The sequence below is a fragment of the Stigmatopora argus genome, chromosome 18, assembly GCF_051989625.1.
Source record: "Stigmatopora argus isolate UIUO_Sarg chromosome 18, RoL_Sarg_1.0, whole genome shotgun sequence".
Taxonomy (NCBI): domain Eukaryota; kingdom Metazoa; phylum Chordata; class Actinopteri; order Syngnathiformes; family Syngnathidae; genus Stigmatopora; species Stigmatopora argus.
Genome location: NC_135404.1, coordinates 12,288,866 through 12,307,210, shown reverse-complemented (window position 1 = coordinate 12,307,210; position 18,345 = coordinate 12,288,866). Strand labels below are relative to the sequence as shown.

The 18,345-nt window shown below is 30.7% G+C and overlaps 1 protein-coding gene across 7 annotated transcripts in view; it reads left to right on the top strand.

Moving 5' to 3' along the window:
- The window catches only part of arhgap22b (Rho GTPase activating protein 22b), a 50,157-nt gene that overhangs the window by 21,363 nt on the left and 10,449 nt on the right, over window positions 1-18,345 (top strand). For all 7 annotated transcript variants that reach the window (XR_013306083.1, XR_013306082.1, XR_013306081.1 and 4 more), the window contains exon 4: window positions 14,378-14,465. Coding sequence is in view for 2 of the 7 variants with exons in the window: in XM_077625494.1 (XP_077481620.1) it covers window positions 14,378-14,465 (88 nt within the window). In the remaining 5 variants the exon portion in view is untranslated. The remainder of the gene's footprint in view (window positions 1-14,377; window positions 14,466-18,345) is intronic.

Here is an 18,345-nt window from a genome sequence, read left to right as displayed (position 1 = left end):
AAAACGACATAGTATAGTAAGGCTTTTTTTCCTAAAAAACGACATAGTATAGTAAGGCTTTTTCCCTAAAAAAACGACATAGTATAGTAAGGCTTTTTTTCTTAAAAAAACGACATAGTATAGTAAGGCTTTTTTTCCTAAAAAACGACATAGTATAGTAAGGCTTTTTTTCCTAAAAAACGACATAGTATAGTAAGGCTTTTTTTCCTAAAAAACGACATAGTATCGTAAGGCTTTTTTTCTTAAAAAACGACAGAGTATAGTAAGGCTTTTTTCCCTAAAAAAAACGACATAGTATAGTAAGGCTTTTTTTCCTAAAAAACGACATAGTATAGTAAGGCTTCTTCTCTTAAAAAACGACATAGTATAGTAAGGCTTTTTTTCTTAAAAAACGACATAGTATAGTAAGGCTTTTTTTCTTAAAAAACGACATAGTATAGTAAGGCTTTTTTTCCCTAAAAAAACGACATAGTATAGTAAGGCTTTTTTTCCTAAAAAACGACATAGTATCGTAAGGCTTTTTTTCTTAAAAAACGACAGAGTATAGTAAGGCTTTTTTCCCTAAAAAAAACGACATAGTATAGTAAGGCTTTTTTTCCTAAAAAACGACATAGTATAGTAAGGCTTCTTCTCTTAAAAAACGACATAGTATAGTAAGGCTTTTTTTCTTAAAAAAGGACATAGTATAGTAAGGCTTTTTTTCTTAAAAAAACGACAGAGTATAGTAAGGCTTTTTTCCCTAAAAAAACGACATAGTATAGTAAGGCTTTTTTTCTTAAAAAACGACATAGTATAGTAAGGCTTTTTTTCCCTAAAAAAACGACATAGTATAGTAAGGCTTTTTTTCCTAAAAAAACGACATAGTATAGTAAGGCTTTTTTTCTTAAAAAACGACATAGTATAGTAAGGCTTTTTTTCTTAAAAAAGGACATAGTATAGTAAGGCTTTTTTCCCTAAAAAAACGACATAGTATAGTAAGGCTTTTTTTCCCCTAAAAAAACGACATAGTATAGTAAGGCTTTTTTTCCCTAAAAAAAAACGACATAGTATAGTAAGGCTTTTTTTCCTAAAAAACGACATAGTATAGTAAGGCTTTTTCCCTAAAAAAACGACATAGTATAGTAAGGCTTTTTTTCTTAAAAAACGACATAGTATAGTAAGTCTTTTTTTCCCTAAAAAAACGACATAGTATAGTAAGGCTTTTTTTCCCTAAAAACGACATAGTATAGTAAGGCTTTTTTTCCTAAAAAACGACATAGTATAGTAAGGCTTTTGCCCTAAAAAAACGACATAGTATAGTAAGGCTTTTTTTCTTAAAAAACGACATAGTATAGTAAGGCTTTTTTTCCCTAAAAAAAACGACATAGTATAGTAAGGCTTTTTTTCTTAAAAAATGACCAAGTATAGTAAGGTTTTTTTTCTTAAAAAACGACATAGTATAGTAAGGCTTTTTTTCCCTAAAAAACAACATAGTATAGCAAGACTTTTTTCCCCAAAAACGACATAGTATAGTGAGGCTTTTTTGTAAAAAAAAAACATAGTATAGTAAGGCTTTTTTCTTAAAAAATGACATAGTATAGTAAGGCTTTTTTTCCTTTAAAAAAAAACGACATAGTATAGTAAGGCTTTTTTCCCTAAAAAAACGACATAGTATAGTAAGGCTTTTTTCCCCTAAAAAAACGACATAGTATAGTAAGGCTTTTTTCCCCTAAAAAAACGACATAGTATAGTAAGGCTTTTTTTCTTAAAAAAGGACATAGTATAGTAAGGCTTTTTTTCTTAAAAAAACGACAGAGTATAGTAAGGCTTTTTTCCCTAAAAAAACGACATAGTATAGTAAGGCTTTTTTTCTTAAAAAACGACATAGTATAGTAAGGCTTTTTTTCCCTAAAAAAACGACATAGTATAGTAAGGCTTTTTTCCCTAAAAAAACGACATAGTATAGTAAGGCTTTTTTCCCCTAAAAAAACGACATAGTATAGTAAGGCTTTTTTCCCCTAAAAAAACGACATAGTATAGTAAGGCTTTTTTTTCCCTAAAAAAAACGACATAGTATAGTAAGGCTTTTTTTCCCTAAAAAAACGACATAGTATAGTAAGGCTTTTTTTTCCCTAAAAACGACATAGTATAGTAAGGCTTTTTTTCCTAAAAAACGACATAGTATAGTAAGGCTTTTTCCCTAAAAAAACGACATAGTATAGTAAGGCTTTTTTTCTTAAAAAAACGACATAGTATAGTAAGGCTTTTTTTCCCTAAAAAAACGACATAGTATAGTAAGGCTTTTTTTCCTAAAAAACGACATAGTATAGTAAGGCTTTTTTTCCTAAAAAACGACATAGTATAGTAAGGCTTTTTCCCTAAAAAAACGACATAGTATAGTAAGGCTTTTTTTCTTAAAAAACGACATAGTATAGTAAGGCTTTTTTCCCTAAAAAAACGACATAGTATAGTAAGGCTTTTTTTCCTAAAAAACGACATAGTATAGTAAGGCTTTTTTTCTTAAAAAACGACATAGTATAGTAAGGCTTTTTTTCTTAAAAAACGACATAGTATAGTAAGGCTTTTTTTCCCTAAAAAAACGACATAGTATAGTAAGGCTTTTTTTCCTAAAAAACGACATAGTATCGTAAGGCTTTTTTTCTTAAAAAACGACAGAGTATAGTAAGGCTTTTTTCCCTAAAAAAAACGACATAGTATAGTAAGGCTTTTTTTCCTAAAAAACGACATAGTATAGTAAGGCTTCTTCTCTTAAAAAACGACATAGTATAGTAAGGCTTTTTTTCTTAAAAAAGGACATAGTATAGTAAGGCTTTTTTTCTTAAAAAAACGACAGAGTATAGTAAGGCTTTTTTCCCTAAAAAAACGACATAGTATAGTAAGGCTTTTTTTCTTAAAAAACGACATAGTATAGTAAGGCTTTTTTTCCCTAAAAAAACGACATAGTATAGTAAGGCTTTTTTTCCTAAAAAAACGACATAGTATAGTAAGGCTTTTTTTCTTAAAAAACGACATAGTATAGTAAGGCTTTTTTTCTTAAAAAAGGACATAGTATAGTAAGGCTTTTTTCCCTAAAAAAACGACATAGTATAGTAAGGCTTTTTTTCCTAAAAAACGACATAGTATAGTAAGGCTTTTTCCCTAAAAAAACGACATAGGCATAAGGCTTTTTCTTAAAAAACGACATAGTATAGTAAGTCTTTTTTTCCCTAAAAAAACGACATAGTATAGTAAGGCTTTTTTTCCCTAAAAAAACGACATAGTATAGTAAGGCTTTTTTTCCTAAAAAACGACATAGTATAGTAAGGCTTTTTTTCCTAAAAAACGACATAGTATAGTAAGGCTTTTTCCCTAAAAAAACGACATAGTATAGTAAGGCTTTTTTTCTTAAAAAACGACATAGTATAGTAAGGCTTTTTTTCCCTAAAAAAACGACATAGTATAGTAAGGCTTTTTTTCCTAAAAAACGACATAGTATCGTAAGGCTTTTTTTCTTAAAAAACGACAGAGTATAGTAAGGCTTTTTTCCCTAAAAAAAACGACATAGTATAGTAAGGCTTTTTTTCCTAAAAAACGACATAGTATAGTAAGGCTTCTTCTCTTAAAAAACGACATAGTATAGTAAGGCTTTTTTTCTTAAAAAACGACATAGTATAGTAAGGCTTTTTTTCTTAAAAAACGACATAGTATAGTAAGGCTTTTTTTCCCTAAAAAAACGACATAGTATAGTAAGGCTTTTTTTCCTAAAAAACGACATAGTATCGTAAGGCTTTTTTTCTTAAAAAACGACAGAGTATAGTAAGGCTTTTTTCCCTAAAAAAAACGACATAGTATAGTAAGGCTTTTTTTCCTAAAAAACGACATAGTATAGTAAGGCTTCTTCTCTTAAAAAACGACATAGTATAGTAAGGCTTTTTTTCTTAAAAAAGGACATAGTATAGTAAGGCTTTTTTTCTTAAAAAAACGACAGAGTATAGTAAGGCTTTTTTCCCTAAAAAAACGACATAGTATAGTAAGGCTTTTTTTCTTAAAAAACGACATAGTATAGTAAGGCTTTTTTTCCCTAAAAAAACGACATAGTATAGTAAGGCTTTTTTTCCTAAAAAAACGACATAGTATAGTAAGGCTTTTTTTCTTAAAAAACGACATAGTATAGTAAGGCTTTTTTTCTTAAAAAAGGACATAGTATAGTAAGGCTTTTTTCCCTAAAAAAACGACATAGTATAGTAAGGCTTTTTTTCCCCTAAAAAAACGACATAGTATAGTAAGGCTTTTTTTCCCTAAAAAAAAACGACATAGTATAGTAAGGCTTTTTTTCCTAAAAAACGACATAGTATAGTAAGGCTTTTTCCCTAAAAAAACGACATAGTATAGTAAGGCTTTTTTTCTTAAAAAACGACATAGTATAGTAAGTCTTTTTTTCCCTAAAAAAACGACATAGTATAGTAAGGCTTTTTTTCCCTAAAAACGACATAGTATAGTAAGGCTTTTTTTCCTAAAAAACGACATAGTATAGTAAGGCTTTTGCCCTAAAAAAACGACATAGTATAGTAAGGCTTTTTTTCTTAAAAAACGACATAGTATAGTAAGGCTTTTTTTCCCTAAAAAAAACGACATAGTATAGTAAGGCTTTTTTTCTTAAAAAATGACCAAGTATAGTAAGGTTTTTTTTCTTAAAAAACGACATAGTATAGTAAGGCTTTTTTTCCCTAAAAAACAACATAGTATAGCAAGACTTTTTTCCCCAAAAACGACATAGTATAGTAAGGCTTTTTTTCCTAAAAAACGACATAGTATAGTAAGGCTTTTGCCCTAAAAAAACGACATAGTATAGTAAGGCTTTTTTTCTTAAAAAACGACATAGTATAGTAAGGCTTTTTTTCCCTAAAAAAAACGACATAGTATAGTAAGGCTTTTTTTCTTAAAAAATGACCAAGTATAGTAAGGTTTTTTTTCTTAAAAAACGACATAGTATAGTAAGGCTTTTTTCCCTAAAAAACAACATAGTATAGCAAGACTTTTTTCCCCAAAAACGACATAGTATAGTGAGGCTTTTTTGTAAAAAAAAAACATAGTATAGTAAGGCTTTTTTCTAAAAAAATGACATAGTATAGTAAGGCTTTTTTTCCTTTAAAAAAAAACGACATAGTATAGTAAGGCTTTTTTCCCTAAAAAAACGACATAGTATAGTAAGGCTTTTTTCCCCTAAAAAAACGACATAGTATAGTAAGGCTTTTTTCCCCTAAAAAAACGACATAGTATAGTAAGGCTTTTTTTTCCCTAAAAAAAACGACATAGTATAGTAAGGCTTTTTTTCCCTAAAAAAACGACATAGTATAGTAAGGCTTTTTTTTCCCTAAAAACGACATAGTATAGTAAGGCTTTTTTTCCTAAAAAACGACATAGTATAGTAAGGCTTTTTCCCTAAAAAAACGACATAGTATAGTAAGGCTTTTTTTCTTAAAAAAACGACATAGTATAGTAAGGCTTTTTTTCCCTAAAAAAACGACATAGTATAGTAAGGCTTTTTTTCCTAAAAAACGACATAGTATAGTAAGGCTTTTTTTCCTAAAAAACGACATAGTATAGTAAGGCTTTTTTTCCTAAAAAACGACATAGTATCGTAAGGCTTTTTTTCTTAAAAAACGACAGAGTATAGTAAGGCTTTTTTCCCTAAAAAAAACGACATAGTATAGTAAGGCTTTTTTTCCTAAAAAACGACATAGTATAGTAAGGCTTCTTCTCTTAAAAAACGACATAGTATAGTAAGGCTTTTTTTCTTAAAAAACGACATAGTATAGTAAGGCTTTTTTTCTTAAAAAACGACATAGTATAGTAAGGCTTTTTTTCCCTAAAAAAACGACATAGTATAGTAAGGCTTTTTTTCCTAAAAAACGACATAGTATCGTAAGGCTTTTTTTCTTAAAAAACGACAGAGTATAGTAAGGCTTTTTTCCCTAAAAAAAACGACATAGTATAGTAAGGCTTTTTTTCCTAAAAAACGACATAGTATAGTAAGGCTTCTTCTCTTAAAAAACGACATAGTATAGTAAGGCTTTTTTTCTTAAAAAAGGACATAGTATAGTAAGGCTTTTTTTCTTAAAAAAACGACAGAGTATAGTAAGGCTTTTTTCCCTAAAAAAACGACATAGTATAGTAAGGCTTTTTTTCTTAAAAAACGACATAGTATAGTAAGGCTTTTTTTCCCTAAAAAAACGACATAGTATAGTAAGGCTTTTTTTCCTAAAAAAACGACATAGTATAGTAAGGCTTTTTTTCTTAAAAAACGACATAGTATAGTAAGGCTTTTTTTCTTAAAAAAGGACATAGTATAGTAAGGCTTTTTTCCCTAAAAAAACGACATAGTATAGTAAGGCTTTTTTTCCCCTAAAAAAACGACATAGTATAGTAAGGCTTTTTTTTCCTAAAAAAAAACGACATAGTATAGTAAGGCTTTTTTTCCTAAAAAACGACATAGTATAGTAAGGCTTTTTCCCTAAAAAAACGACATAGTATAGTAAGGCTTTTTTTCTTAAAAAACGACATAGTATAGTAAGTCTTTTTTTCCCTAAAAAAACGACATAGTATAGTAAGGCTTTTTTTCCCTAAAAACGACATAGTATAGTAAGGCTTTTTTTCCTAAAAAACGACATAGTATAGTAAGGCTTTTGCCCTAAAAAAACGACATAGTATAGTAAGGCTTTTTTTCTTAAAAAACGACATAGTATAGTAAGGCTTTTTTTCCCTAAAAAAAACGACATAGTATAGTAAGGCTTTTTTTCTTAAAAAATGACCAAGTATAGTAAGGTTTTTTTTCTTAAAAAACGACATAGTATAGTAAGGCTTTTTTTCCCTAAAAAACAACATAGTATAGCAAGACTTTTTTCCCCAAAAACGACATAGTATAGTGAGGCTTTTTTGTAAAAAAAAAACATAGTATAGTAAGGCTTTTTTCTTAAAAAATGACATAGTATAGTAAGGCTTTTTTTCCTTTAAAAAAAAACGACATAGTATAGTAAGGCTTTTTTCCCTAAAAAAACGACATAGTATAGTAAGGCTTTTTTCCCCTAAAAAAACGACATAGTATAGTAAGGCTTTTTTCCCCTAAAAAAACGACATAGTATAGTAAGGCTTTTTTTCTTAAAAAAGGACATAGTATAGTAAGGCTTTTTTTCTTAAAAAAACGACAGAGTATAGTAAGGCTTTTTTCCCTAAAAAAACGACATAGTATAGTAAGGCTTTTTTTCTTAAAAAACGACATAGTATAGTAAGGCTTTTTTTCCCTAAAAAAACGACATAGTATAGTAAGGCTTTTTTTCCTAAAAAAACGACATAGTATAGTAAGGCTTTTTTTCTTAAAAATGACAGTATAGTAAGGCTTTTTTTCTTAAAAAAGGACATAGTATAGTAAGGCTTTTTTCCCTAAAAAAACGACATAGTATAGTAAGGCTTTTTTTCCCCTAAAAAAACGACATAGTATAGTAAGGCTTTTTTTCCCTAAAAAAAACGACATAGTATAGTAAGGCTTTTTTTCCTAAAAAACGACATAGTATAGTAAGGCTTTTTCCCTAAAAAAACGACATAGTATAGTAAGGCTTTTTTTCTTAAAAAACGACATAGTATAGTAAGTCTTTTTTTCCCTAAAAAAACGACATAGTATAGTAAGGCTTTTTTTCCCTAAAAACGACATAGTATAGTAAGGCTTTTTTTCCTAAAAAACGACATAGTATAGTAAGGCTTTTGCCCTAAAAAAACGACATAGTATAGTAAGGCTTTTTTTCTTAAAAAACGACATAGTATAGTAAGGCTTTTTTTCCCTAAAAAAAACGACATAGTATAGTAAGGCTTTTTTTCTTAAAAAATGACCAAGTATAGTAAGGGTTTTTTTCTTAAAAAACGACATAGTATAGTAAGGCTTTTTTTCCCTAAAAAACAACATAGTATAGCAAGACTTTTTTCCCCAAAAACGACATAGTATAGTGAGGCTTTTTTGTAAAAAAAAAACATAGTATAGTAAGGCTTTTTTCTTAAAAAATGACATAGTATAGTAAGGCTTTTTTTCCTTTAAAAAAAAACGACATAGTATAGTAAGGCTTTTTTCCCTAAAAAAACGACATAGTATAGTAAGGCTTTTTTCCCCTAAAAAAACGACATAGTATAGTAAGGCTTTTTTCCCCTAAAAAAACGACATAGTATAGTAAGGCTTTTTTTTCCCTAAAAAAAACGACATAGTATAGTAAGGCTTTTTTTCCCTAAAAAAACGACATAGTATAGTAAGGCTTTTTTTTCCCTAAAAACGACATAGTATAGTAAGGCTTTTTTTCCTAAAAAACGACATAGTATAGTAAGGCTTTTTCCCTAAAAAAACGACATAGTATAGTAAGGCTTTTTTTCTTAAAAAAACGACATAGTATAGTAAGGCTTTTTTTCCCTAAAAAAACGACATAGTATAGTAAGGCTTTTTTTCCTAAAAAACGACATAGTATAGTAAGGCTTTTTTTCCTAAAAAACGACATAGTATAGTAAGGCTTTTTCCCTAAAAAAACGACATAGTATAGTAAGGCTTTTTTTCTTAAAAAACGACATAGTATAGTAAGGCTTTTTTCCCTAAAAAAACGACATAGTATAGTAAGGCTTTTTTTCCTAAAAAACGACATAGTATAGTAAGGCTTTTTTTCTTAAAAAACGACATAGTATAGTAAGGCTTTTTTTCTTAAAAAACGACATAGTATAGTAAGGCTTTTTTTCCCTAAAAAAACGACATAGTATAGTAAGGCTTTTTTTCCTAAAAAACGACATAGTATCGTAAGGCTTTTTTTCTTAAAAAACGACAGAGTATAGTAAGGCTTTTTTCCCTAAAAAAAACGACATAGTATAGTAAGGCTTTTTTTCCTAAAAAACGACATAGTATAGTAAGGCTTCTTCTCTTAAAAAACGACATAGTATAGTAAGGCTTTTTTTCTTAAAAAAGGACATAGTATAGTAAGGCTTTTTTTCTTAAAAAAACGACAGAGTATAGTAAGGCTTTTTTCCCTAAAAAAACGACATAGTATAGTAAGGCTTTTTTTCTTAAAAAACGACATAGTATAGTAAGGCTTTTTTTCCCTAAAAAAACGACATAGTATAGTAAGGCTTTTTTTCCTAAAAAAACGACATAGTATAGTAAGGCTTTTTTTCTTAAAAAACGACATAGTATAGTAAGGCTTTTTTTCTTAAAAAAGGACATAGTATAGTAAGGCTTTTTTCCCTAAAAAAACGACATAGTATAGTAAGGCTTTTTTTCCTAAAAAACGACATAGTATAGTAAGGCTTTTTCCCTAAAAAAACGACATAGGCATAAGGCTTTTTCTTAAAAAACGACATAGTATAGTAAGTCTTTTTTTCCCTAAAAAAACGACATAGTATAGTAAGGCTTTTTTTCCCTAAAAAAAACGACATAGTATAGTAAGGCTTTATTTCGTAAAAAACGGCATAGTATAGTAAGGCTTTTTCCCTAAAAAAACGACATAGTATAGTAAGGCTTTTTTTCTTAAAAAAACGACATAGTATAGTAAGGCTTTTTTTCCCTAAAAAAACGACATAGTATAGTAAGGCTTTTTTTCCTAAAAAACGACATAGTATAGTAAGGCTTTTTTTCCTAAAAAACGACATAGTATAGTAAGGCTTTTTCCTTAAAAAAACGACATAGTATAGTAAGGCTTTTTTTCTTAAAAAACGACATAGTATAGTAAGGCTTTTTTTCCCTAAAAAAACGACATAGTATAGTAAGGCTTTTTTTCCTAAAAAACGACATAGTATAGTAAGGCTTTTTTTCTTAAAAAACGACATAGTATAGTAAGGCTTTTTTTCTTAAAAAACGACATAGTATAGTAAGGCTTTTTTTCCCTAAAAAAACGACATAGTATAGTAAGGCTTTTTTTCCTAAAAAACGACATAGTATCGTAAGGCTTTTTTTCTTAAAAAACGACAGAGTATAGTAAGGCTTTTTTCCCTAAAAAAAACGACATAGTATAGTAAGGCTTTTTTTCCTAAAAAACGACATAGTATAGTAAGGCTTCTTCTCTTAAAAAACGACATAGTATAGTAAGGCTTTTTTTCTTAAAAAAGGACATAGTATAGTAAGGCTTTTTTTCTTAAAAAAACGACAGAGTATAGTAAGGCTTTTTTCCCTAAAAAAACGACATAGTATAGTAAGGCTTTTTTTCTTAAAAAACGACATAGTATAGTAAGGCTTTTTTTCCCTAAAAAAACGACATAGTATAGTAAGGCTTTTTTTCCTAAAAAAACGACATAGTATAGTAAGGCTTTTTTTCTTAAAAAACGACATAGTATAGTAAGGCTTTTTTTCTTAAAAAAGGACATAGTATAGTAAGGCTTTTTTCCCTAAAAAAACGACATAGTATAGTAAGGCTTTTTTTCCTAAAAAACGACATAGTATAGTAAGGCTTTTTCCCTAAAAAAACGACATAGGCATAAGGCTTTTTCTTAAAAAACGACATAGTATAGTAAGTCTTTTTTTCCCTAAAAAAACGACATAGTATAGTAAGGCTTTTTTTCCCTAAAAAAAACGACATAGTATAGTAAGGCTTTATTTCGTAAAAAACGGCATAGTATAGTAAGGCTTTTTCCCTAAAAAAACGACATAGTATAGTAAGGCTTTTTTTCTTAAAAAAACGACATAGTATAGTAAGGCTTTTTTTCCCTAAAAAAACGACATAGTATAGTAAGGCTTTTTTTCCTAAAAAACGACATAGTATAGTAAGGCTTTTTTTCCTAAAAAACGACATAGTATAGTAAGGCTTTTTCCTTAAAAAAACGACATAGTATAGTAAGGCTTTTTTTCTTAAAAAACGACATAGTATAGTAAGGCTTTTTTTCCCTAAAAAAACGACATAGTATAGTAAGGCTTTTTTTCCTAAAAAACGACATAGTATAGTAAGGCTTTTTTTCTTAAAAAACGACATAGTATAGTAAGGCTTTTTTTCTTAAAAAACGACATAGTATAGTAAGGCTTTTTTTCCCTAAAAAAACGACATAGTATAGTAAGGCTTTTTTTCCTAAAAAACGACATAGTATAGTAAGGCTTTTTTTCTTAAAAAACGACATAGTATAGTAAGGCTTTTTTTCTTAAAAAACGACATAGTATAGTAAGGCTTTTTTTCCCTAAAAAAACGACATAGTATAGTAAGGCTTTTTTTCCTAAAAAACGACATAGTATCGTAAGGCTTTTTTTCTTAAAAAACGACAGAGTATAGTAAGGCTTTTTTCCCTAAAAAAAACGACATAGTATAGTAAGGCTTTTTTTCCTAAAAAACGACATAGTATAGTAAGGCTTTATTTCGTAAAAAACGGCATAGTATAGTAAGGCTTTTTTTCTTAAAAAACGACATAGTATAGTAAGGCTTTTTTCTTAAAAAACGACATAATATAGTAAGGCTTTTTCTCTTAAAAAACGACATACTATAGTAAGGCTTTTCTTCTTAAAAAAACGACATAGCATAGTAAGGCTTTTTTTCTTAAAAAACGACATAGTATCGTAAGGCCTTTTTCCTTAAAAAACGACATAGCATAGTACAGTGGGGCATCCACTGAAAACAAGTGGAAATATTTCCTATAAATGCTTCTATAAAATGACCAACCGCCACTAAATAATGAACAAGATTTAACACTAGAGTAATGGCTCGAGACTAATTGTTTATCCGGAAGTCTACGCACAAGACAGCACTTGTCTTCTCCCTCCATTAGTGCGTCCACCCTTCAAATATTTTATTTAATATACGTAAAATGCCTAATTGATGGAATTCCCTTCCCCATTGAAGACACCTTAACCAACCACTTACAAGTAATGGAATGGGCGTGTCCCCTCATTAGTGTTAGCTAACTCGGCTTGACATGGCTCTAAAAGCGGGATGATGTCATCCCAAAACCCGAACAGACAGCAGGCCCATCTTCATGAAACCCAATCATCATCACCGAGTCTTCCTGACTGAAACCTTGACACTTTTATTGATTTTTTTCTTCTTATTATTTATCGAATGATGGCCATCTGTCGCGGTGTCTTGTCCCTGGGCCGCCTTCGCAAAAACCGGGGAGCGAATGACCGTGAGACTGCCTTTAATCAAAGCTCGTCAATACTCGTCCCGTCGCTATCGATTGGCTAACCCTGATGCATTGGCTCGAGACTTAAATGGGGGGTACGTGTACTACAGGAAATGATGACTCGCACGTACACACATGCGAGAGACAGGATGTATGAGAACGTGTCATTCATTCTCTCTCAGATCTTCTAATCGATGAGATATTTGAAAGTGGACTATTGCCAAAAATAAAAAAGACCAGTAAGGCATTTTTCTTTAAAAAATGACCATGTATAGTAAGGCTTTTTTCTTAAAAAAATGACCATGTATAGAAAGGCATTATTCTTAAAAAAAATGACAATGTATAGTCAGCCTTTTTTCTTAAAAAAAAGGACCACGTATAATAAGGCTTTTTTTCTTAAAAAGCGACCATGTGTAACATGGCTTATTTCTTTAAAAAAACGACAATGTGTAGTAAGGCTTTTTAATAAAAAGACAATGTATAGCAAGGCTTCTTTTCTTAAAAAAACGACCATGTATAACATGGCTTATTTCTTAAAAAAACGACCATGTATAACATGGCTTATTTCTTAAAAAAACGACCATGTATAGTAAGGCTTTTTTGTAATAAAAAAAAGACCATGTATAGTAAGGCTTTTTTAAATACAAAAAGACCATGTATAGTAAGGCTTTTTTTCTTAAAAAACGACCATGTATAGTAAGGCTTTTTTTTTCTTAAAAAGCGACCATGTATAACATGGCTTATTTCTTTAAAAAAACGACCATGTGTAGTAAGGCTTTTTTAATTAAAAAAGACCATGTATAGTAAGGCTTTTTTCTTAAAAAAACGACCATGTGTAGTAAGGCTTTTTTTCTTTAAAATGATCATGTATAGTAAGGCTTTTTTGAATAAAAAAAGACCATGTATAGTAAGGCTTTTTAAATGAAAAAGACCATGTATAGTAAGGCTTTTTTCTTTAAGAAATCCCAGAGATGATGTCATTGAAAAAAGTAATACAGACAACAGGTTTATAGGTTTTTGTTATTGGACAAGAAAAAGAAAAATGGATGGCAGTACTGTGGACGAATGCAGAAAAAAGAAATGTCATTTTTTTCATGAAATATGCCATCTGCATGTTCAATTATTTTGATCTATTGTAGTCTATAATGTGTTATCTGTCCCTTGAAGTTTAGGAGTTAAAATTTCTGTTCACTTTTATTAGCTTTTCAATGTTATCAGTGCGTCATTTACTTTAAAAAAAAGATACTTTTGGCATGAAAGTGAGAATTCAATGGATTCTCTGTAGAGAATGACGACAGGCAATTCTAGACAAACCCGATTAAGATGGGTGTGTCCACTCTTCTGTCTCCGTCGTCATGGTAACTGAGCTCTGGAAAGGCTTTATTTGATTGATTTTAAAACGGCTTCTCGCTTCTCAGGAAGAGAACATTTTCACCGGCGACCAGATGTTATGGTGATTTTTGTCCCAAGCACCAAATACGATACTTTTGCTAGCTCCAGGCCGTGCGTGATGATGTCTCTGGCGAATGGACGCCATGATCTCATCTCAGGTTACGTGCCGCCCGTTGTAAATCATTCATCATCCACGTTGTTTGGAGCATACTATAAGCCACCAGGGACAAAACCTCCAAGGCTGCAGTTCCCCTCGCGCTTCCATTTGTTGCCATGGCTACTAATGTTAGCCAGCGACCCGTTTAACGAAGGATGCCACGCGGCGGCGATGGCGGATTAACCCGACCAACTGAAGACGCTCACAGTTGACTTAATAGTCACTAAACGTGTATTGATTTAAAAAATGTACTCTGATCATTTGCATGGGTCCTCCCGCTTCATTACCGTATAGTCTGGACTATAAGTCACACTTTTTTATCGTTTGGCTAGTAGTTTTTTTTTAAACATTTTTTAATCTGTCTCAATTTTGCTGTTATTACTCAAACAAATATTTGTCATTGATTTCTGATTTTAAAAAACACGCCCTGCCATAAATATCAATCAATCAAAAGCCTTTATTTTCATGATATAACAGCTGCGTATAACGAAATTAGTGGTGCTACGCCACAAAGTGCACGTTTCCCAATAAAAACATAAATAAGTCTTTTAAAAAGTCAAGCAAGGTCATCACTAAAATATTGCACATTGTTATTGCATATATTGATTCAATCAATCCATTGGATTGTTATTGTTATTGCATATAGTCATGCAAATATGACTTAAATGTGTCTTTTCAGTCCAAAAAATACAAGCCATGGACATGTTTATTGTTTTCTGGTGTGTATTTTAGGGCTGCATTCCCCTGTTGGGATGCCAGGTCAACGAGTTGACGGCCAACCCGGATGAACCCGGAAGACACCTCTTTGAAATTGTCCCAGGTAAGCACTTTTCCACACTGGAGTTTTAGCCACGTTTACTGTTCAAATTAAGTTTAAAAAAAAAAGACAAGCACCAAAAAATGTCCACATGGCAGCGGGATGTCAATTTCCACCATTCTCTTGCCGCGCAGTTCAACAGGCACAGAAAGGGAAAACAAATAATAGTACATTCATCAGGATTCAGTGTCCTTTGTACTAATAGTTTGGATTGACATCTTTGAAACAAAAAGTCGTTTTCAACAGCCTCATTCAAAACTGATGAAACTAGCTCGCCATTTGTCAAATATTCAATGATTGCGCCATTTTAGCTTGTAAATCTTCGACCGACCTAAAGAGAAGAGATTTTCGGTCAATTTGTGGGCCTCCCGAGGATGAACGATCATTTACGGGATCAGCTTTATGTCCGTGGTTTTGTTGTGTTTATTTATGCATGAAGCGCTTGGTGGTGCTGAAACACCCTTTTTGGTTTAGTTTAGCAAACCACCGATGGAAAAACTGAAGCTAAATTAAAAAAAATAGATCATGGATTGATACTATGAGGGGCAAAGGAGAAGAAAAAACGACATAGTATAGTAAGGCATTTTTCTTAAAAAACGGCATAGTATAGTAAGGCTTTTTTTCCCTAAAAAATGACATAGTATAGTAAGGCTTTTTTTCCCTAAAAAATGACATAGTATAGTAAGGCTTTTTTTCCCTAAAAAATGACATAGTATAGTAAGGCTTTTTTCGTTTAAAAAAAACGACATAGTATAGTTAGGCATTTTTTCTTTAAAAACGACATATTATAGTAAGGCTTCTTTTCTTTAAAAAACAACATAGTATAGTGAGGCTTTTTTTGTAAAAAAAAAAAACGACATAGTATAGTAAGGCTTTTTTCTTAAAAAACGACATACTATAGTAAGGCTTTTTTCTGTAAAAAAACAACATAGTATAGTAAGGCTTTTTTAGTAAAAAAACGACATAGTATAGTAAGGCTTTTTTCTTAAAAACAACATAGTATAATAAGGCTTTTTTAGTAAAAAAACGACATAGTATAGTTAGGTATTTTTTCTTAAAAAACGACATAGTATAGTTAGGCATTTTTTCTTAAAAAACGACATAGTATAGCAAGGCATTTTTTCTTTAAAAAACGACATAGTATAGTAAGGCTTTTTTTCCCTAAAAAATGACATAGTATAGTAAGGCTTTTTTCTTAAAAAACGACATAGTATAGTAAGGCTTTTTTCGTTAAAAAAAACGACATAGTATAGTTAGGCATTTTTTCTTTAAAAACGACATACTATAGTAAGGCTTTTTTGTAAAAAAAAAACACATAGTATAGTAAGGCTTTTTCTTAAAAAACAACATAGTATAGTAAGGCTTTTTTCTTAAAAACCGACATAGTATAGTAAGACTTTTTTCTTAAAAAAACGACATAGTATAGTAAGGCTTTTTTCTTAAAAAACGACATAGTATAGTAAGGCTTTTTTCGTAAAAAAAAAAAACGACATAGTATAGTTAGGCATTTTTTCTTTAAAAACGACATAGTATAGTTAGGCATTTTTTCTTTAAAAACGACATACTATAGTAAGGCTTTTTTGTAAAAAAAAAAACACATAGTATAGTAAGGCTTTTTTCTTAAAAAACAACATAGTATAGTAAGGCTTTTTTAGTAAAAAAAAATGACATAGTATAGTAAGGCTTTTTTCCCTAAAAAATGACATAGTATAGTAAGGCTTTTTTCTTAAAAAACGACATAGTATAGTAAGGCTTTCTTCTTAAAAAACGACATAGTATAGTAAGGCTTTTTTCGTAAAAAAAACGACATAGTATAGTTAGGCATTTTTTCTTAAAAAACGACATAGTATAGTTAGGCATTTTTTCTTAAAAAACGACATAGTATAGTAAGGCATTTTTTCTTAAAAAAACGACATAGTATAGTAAGGCTTTTTTTCCCTAAAAAATGACATAGTACAGTAAGGCTTTTTTCGTAAAAAAAAACGACATAGTATAGTTAGGCATTTTTTCTTTAAAAATGACATACTATAGTAAGGCTTTTTTGTAAAAAAAAACACAGTATAGTAAGGCTTTTTTCTTAAAAAACGACATAGTATAGTAAGGCTTTTTTCGTAAAAAAAAAACGACATAGTATAGTTAGGCATTTTTTCTTTAAAAACGACATACTATAGTAAGGCTTTTTTGTAAAAAAAAAAAACCACATAGTATAGTAAGGCTTTTTTCTTAAAAAACAACATAGTTTAGTAAGGCTTTTTTAGTTAAAAAAAAACGACATAGTATAGTAAGGCTTTTTTTCCCTAAAAAATGACATAGTATAGTAAGGCTTTTTTCTTAAAAAACGACATAGTATAGTAAGGCTTTTTTCTTAAAAAACAACATAGTATAGTAAGGCTTTTTTCGTAAAAAAAAACGACATAGTATAGTTAGGCATTTTTTCTTAAAAAACGACATAGTATAGTTAGGCATTTTTTCTTAAAAAACGACATAGTATAGTAAGGCTTTTTTTCCCTAAAAAATGACATAGTATAGTAAGGCTTTTTTCTTAAAAAACGACATAGTATAGTAAGGCTTTTTTCTTAAAAAACAACATAGTATAGTAAGGCTTTTTTCGTAAAAAAAACGACATAGTATAGTTAGGCATTTTTTCTTAAAAAACGACATAGTATAGTTAGGCATTTTTTCTTAAAAAACGACATAGTATAGTAAGGCATTTTTTCTTAAAAAAACGACATAGTATAGTAAGGCTTTTTTCCCTAAAAAATGACATAGTATAGTAAGGCTTTTTTCTTAAAAAACGACATTCAATTCAATTCAATTCAATTTATTTGGCAAGAAAAAGCACCAGGCTAAGGGCCATGTAACAAGATACAAGAAATGTGCACAAAACGCGGTGTAGTCACTGGTTCACGGCCAAAAAGTCATCCAGAGCCCGCTTGAACTGGGCGACCGTCGGCTTCTCGACCACACCCTGCGGGAGCCGGTTCCAAGGACCGGCGATGCGCACTGAAAAAGCAGCCTTCCGCCGATTCAACCGGAACCCACGAGGGTACAGCTTCCACGGATGACCCATCAGACCACGATCAGGTGCGGGCGTGAAGAAGAGGTCGCGGGGCACGCTGTAGATACCGTGGAGGATGTTGTAGGCCAGTATCAGGTCCCCTCGCAGACGCCTAGCCTCAAGGGTCGGCAGGTTGAGTCGCTGGCATCTTTCCTCGTAAGACATTAAGCTGAGGCCGCGGACCATCCTCGTTGCAAGCCTCTGGACCCGCTCCAGATGCTGGATGTCCTTGGCGAGGTACGGTGATGCGGCTTGGATCCCATACTCGAGAATGGGCCTCACCAGGGAAACATACAACGGAAGGAAGATGTCTGCTGTGATGACGGCAAAGGACATAGTATAGTAAGGCTTTTTTTCTTTAAAAACGACATACTATAGTAAGGCTTTTTTGTAAAAAAAAACACATAGTATAGTAAGGCTTTTTTCTTAAAAAACAACATAGTATAGTAAGGCTTTTTTAGTATAAAAAAATGACAGAGTATAGTAAGGCTTTTTTCTTAAAAAATGACATATTATAGTAAGGCTTTTTTTTCTTAAAAAAAACAACATAGTATAGTGAGGCTTTTTTTGTAAAAAAAAAAAACGACATAGTATAGTAAGGCTTTTTTCTTAAAAAGCGACATACTATAGTAAGGCTTTTTTTCTTTAAAAAAACGACATAGTATAGTAAGGCTTTTTTTCTTTAAAAACGACATAGTATAGTAAGGCTTTTTTTCATAAAAAAAACAATAGTATAGTTAGGCATTTTTTCTTAAAAAACGACATAGTATAGTAAGGCATTTTTTCTTTAAAAACGACATAGTATAGTAAGGCTTTTTTTGTAAA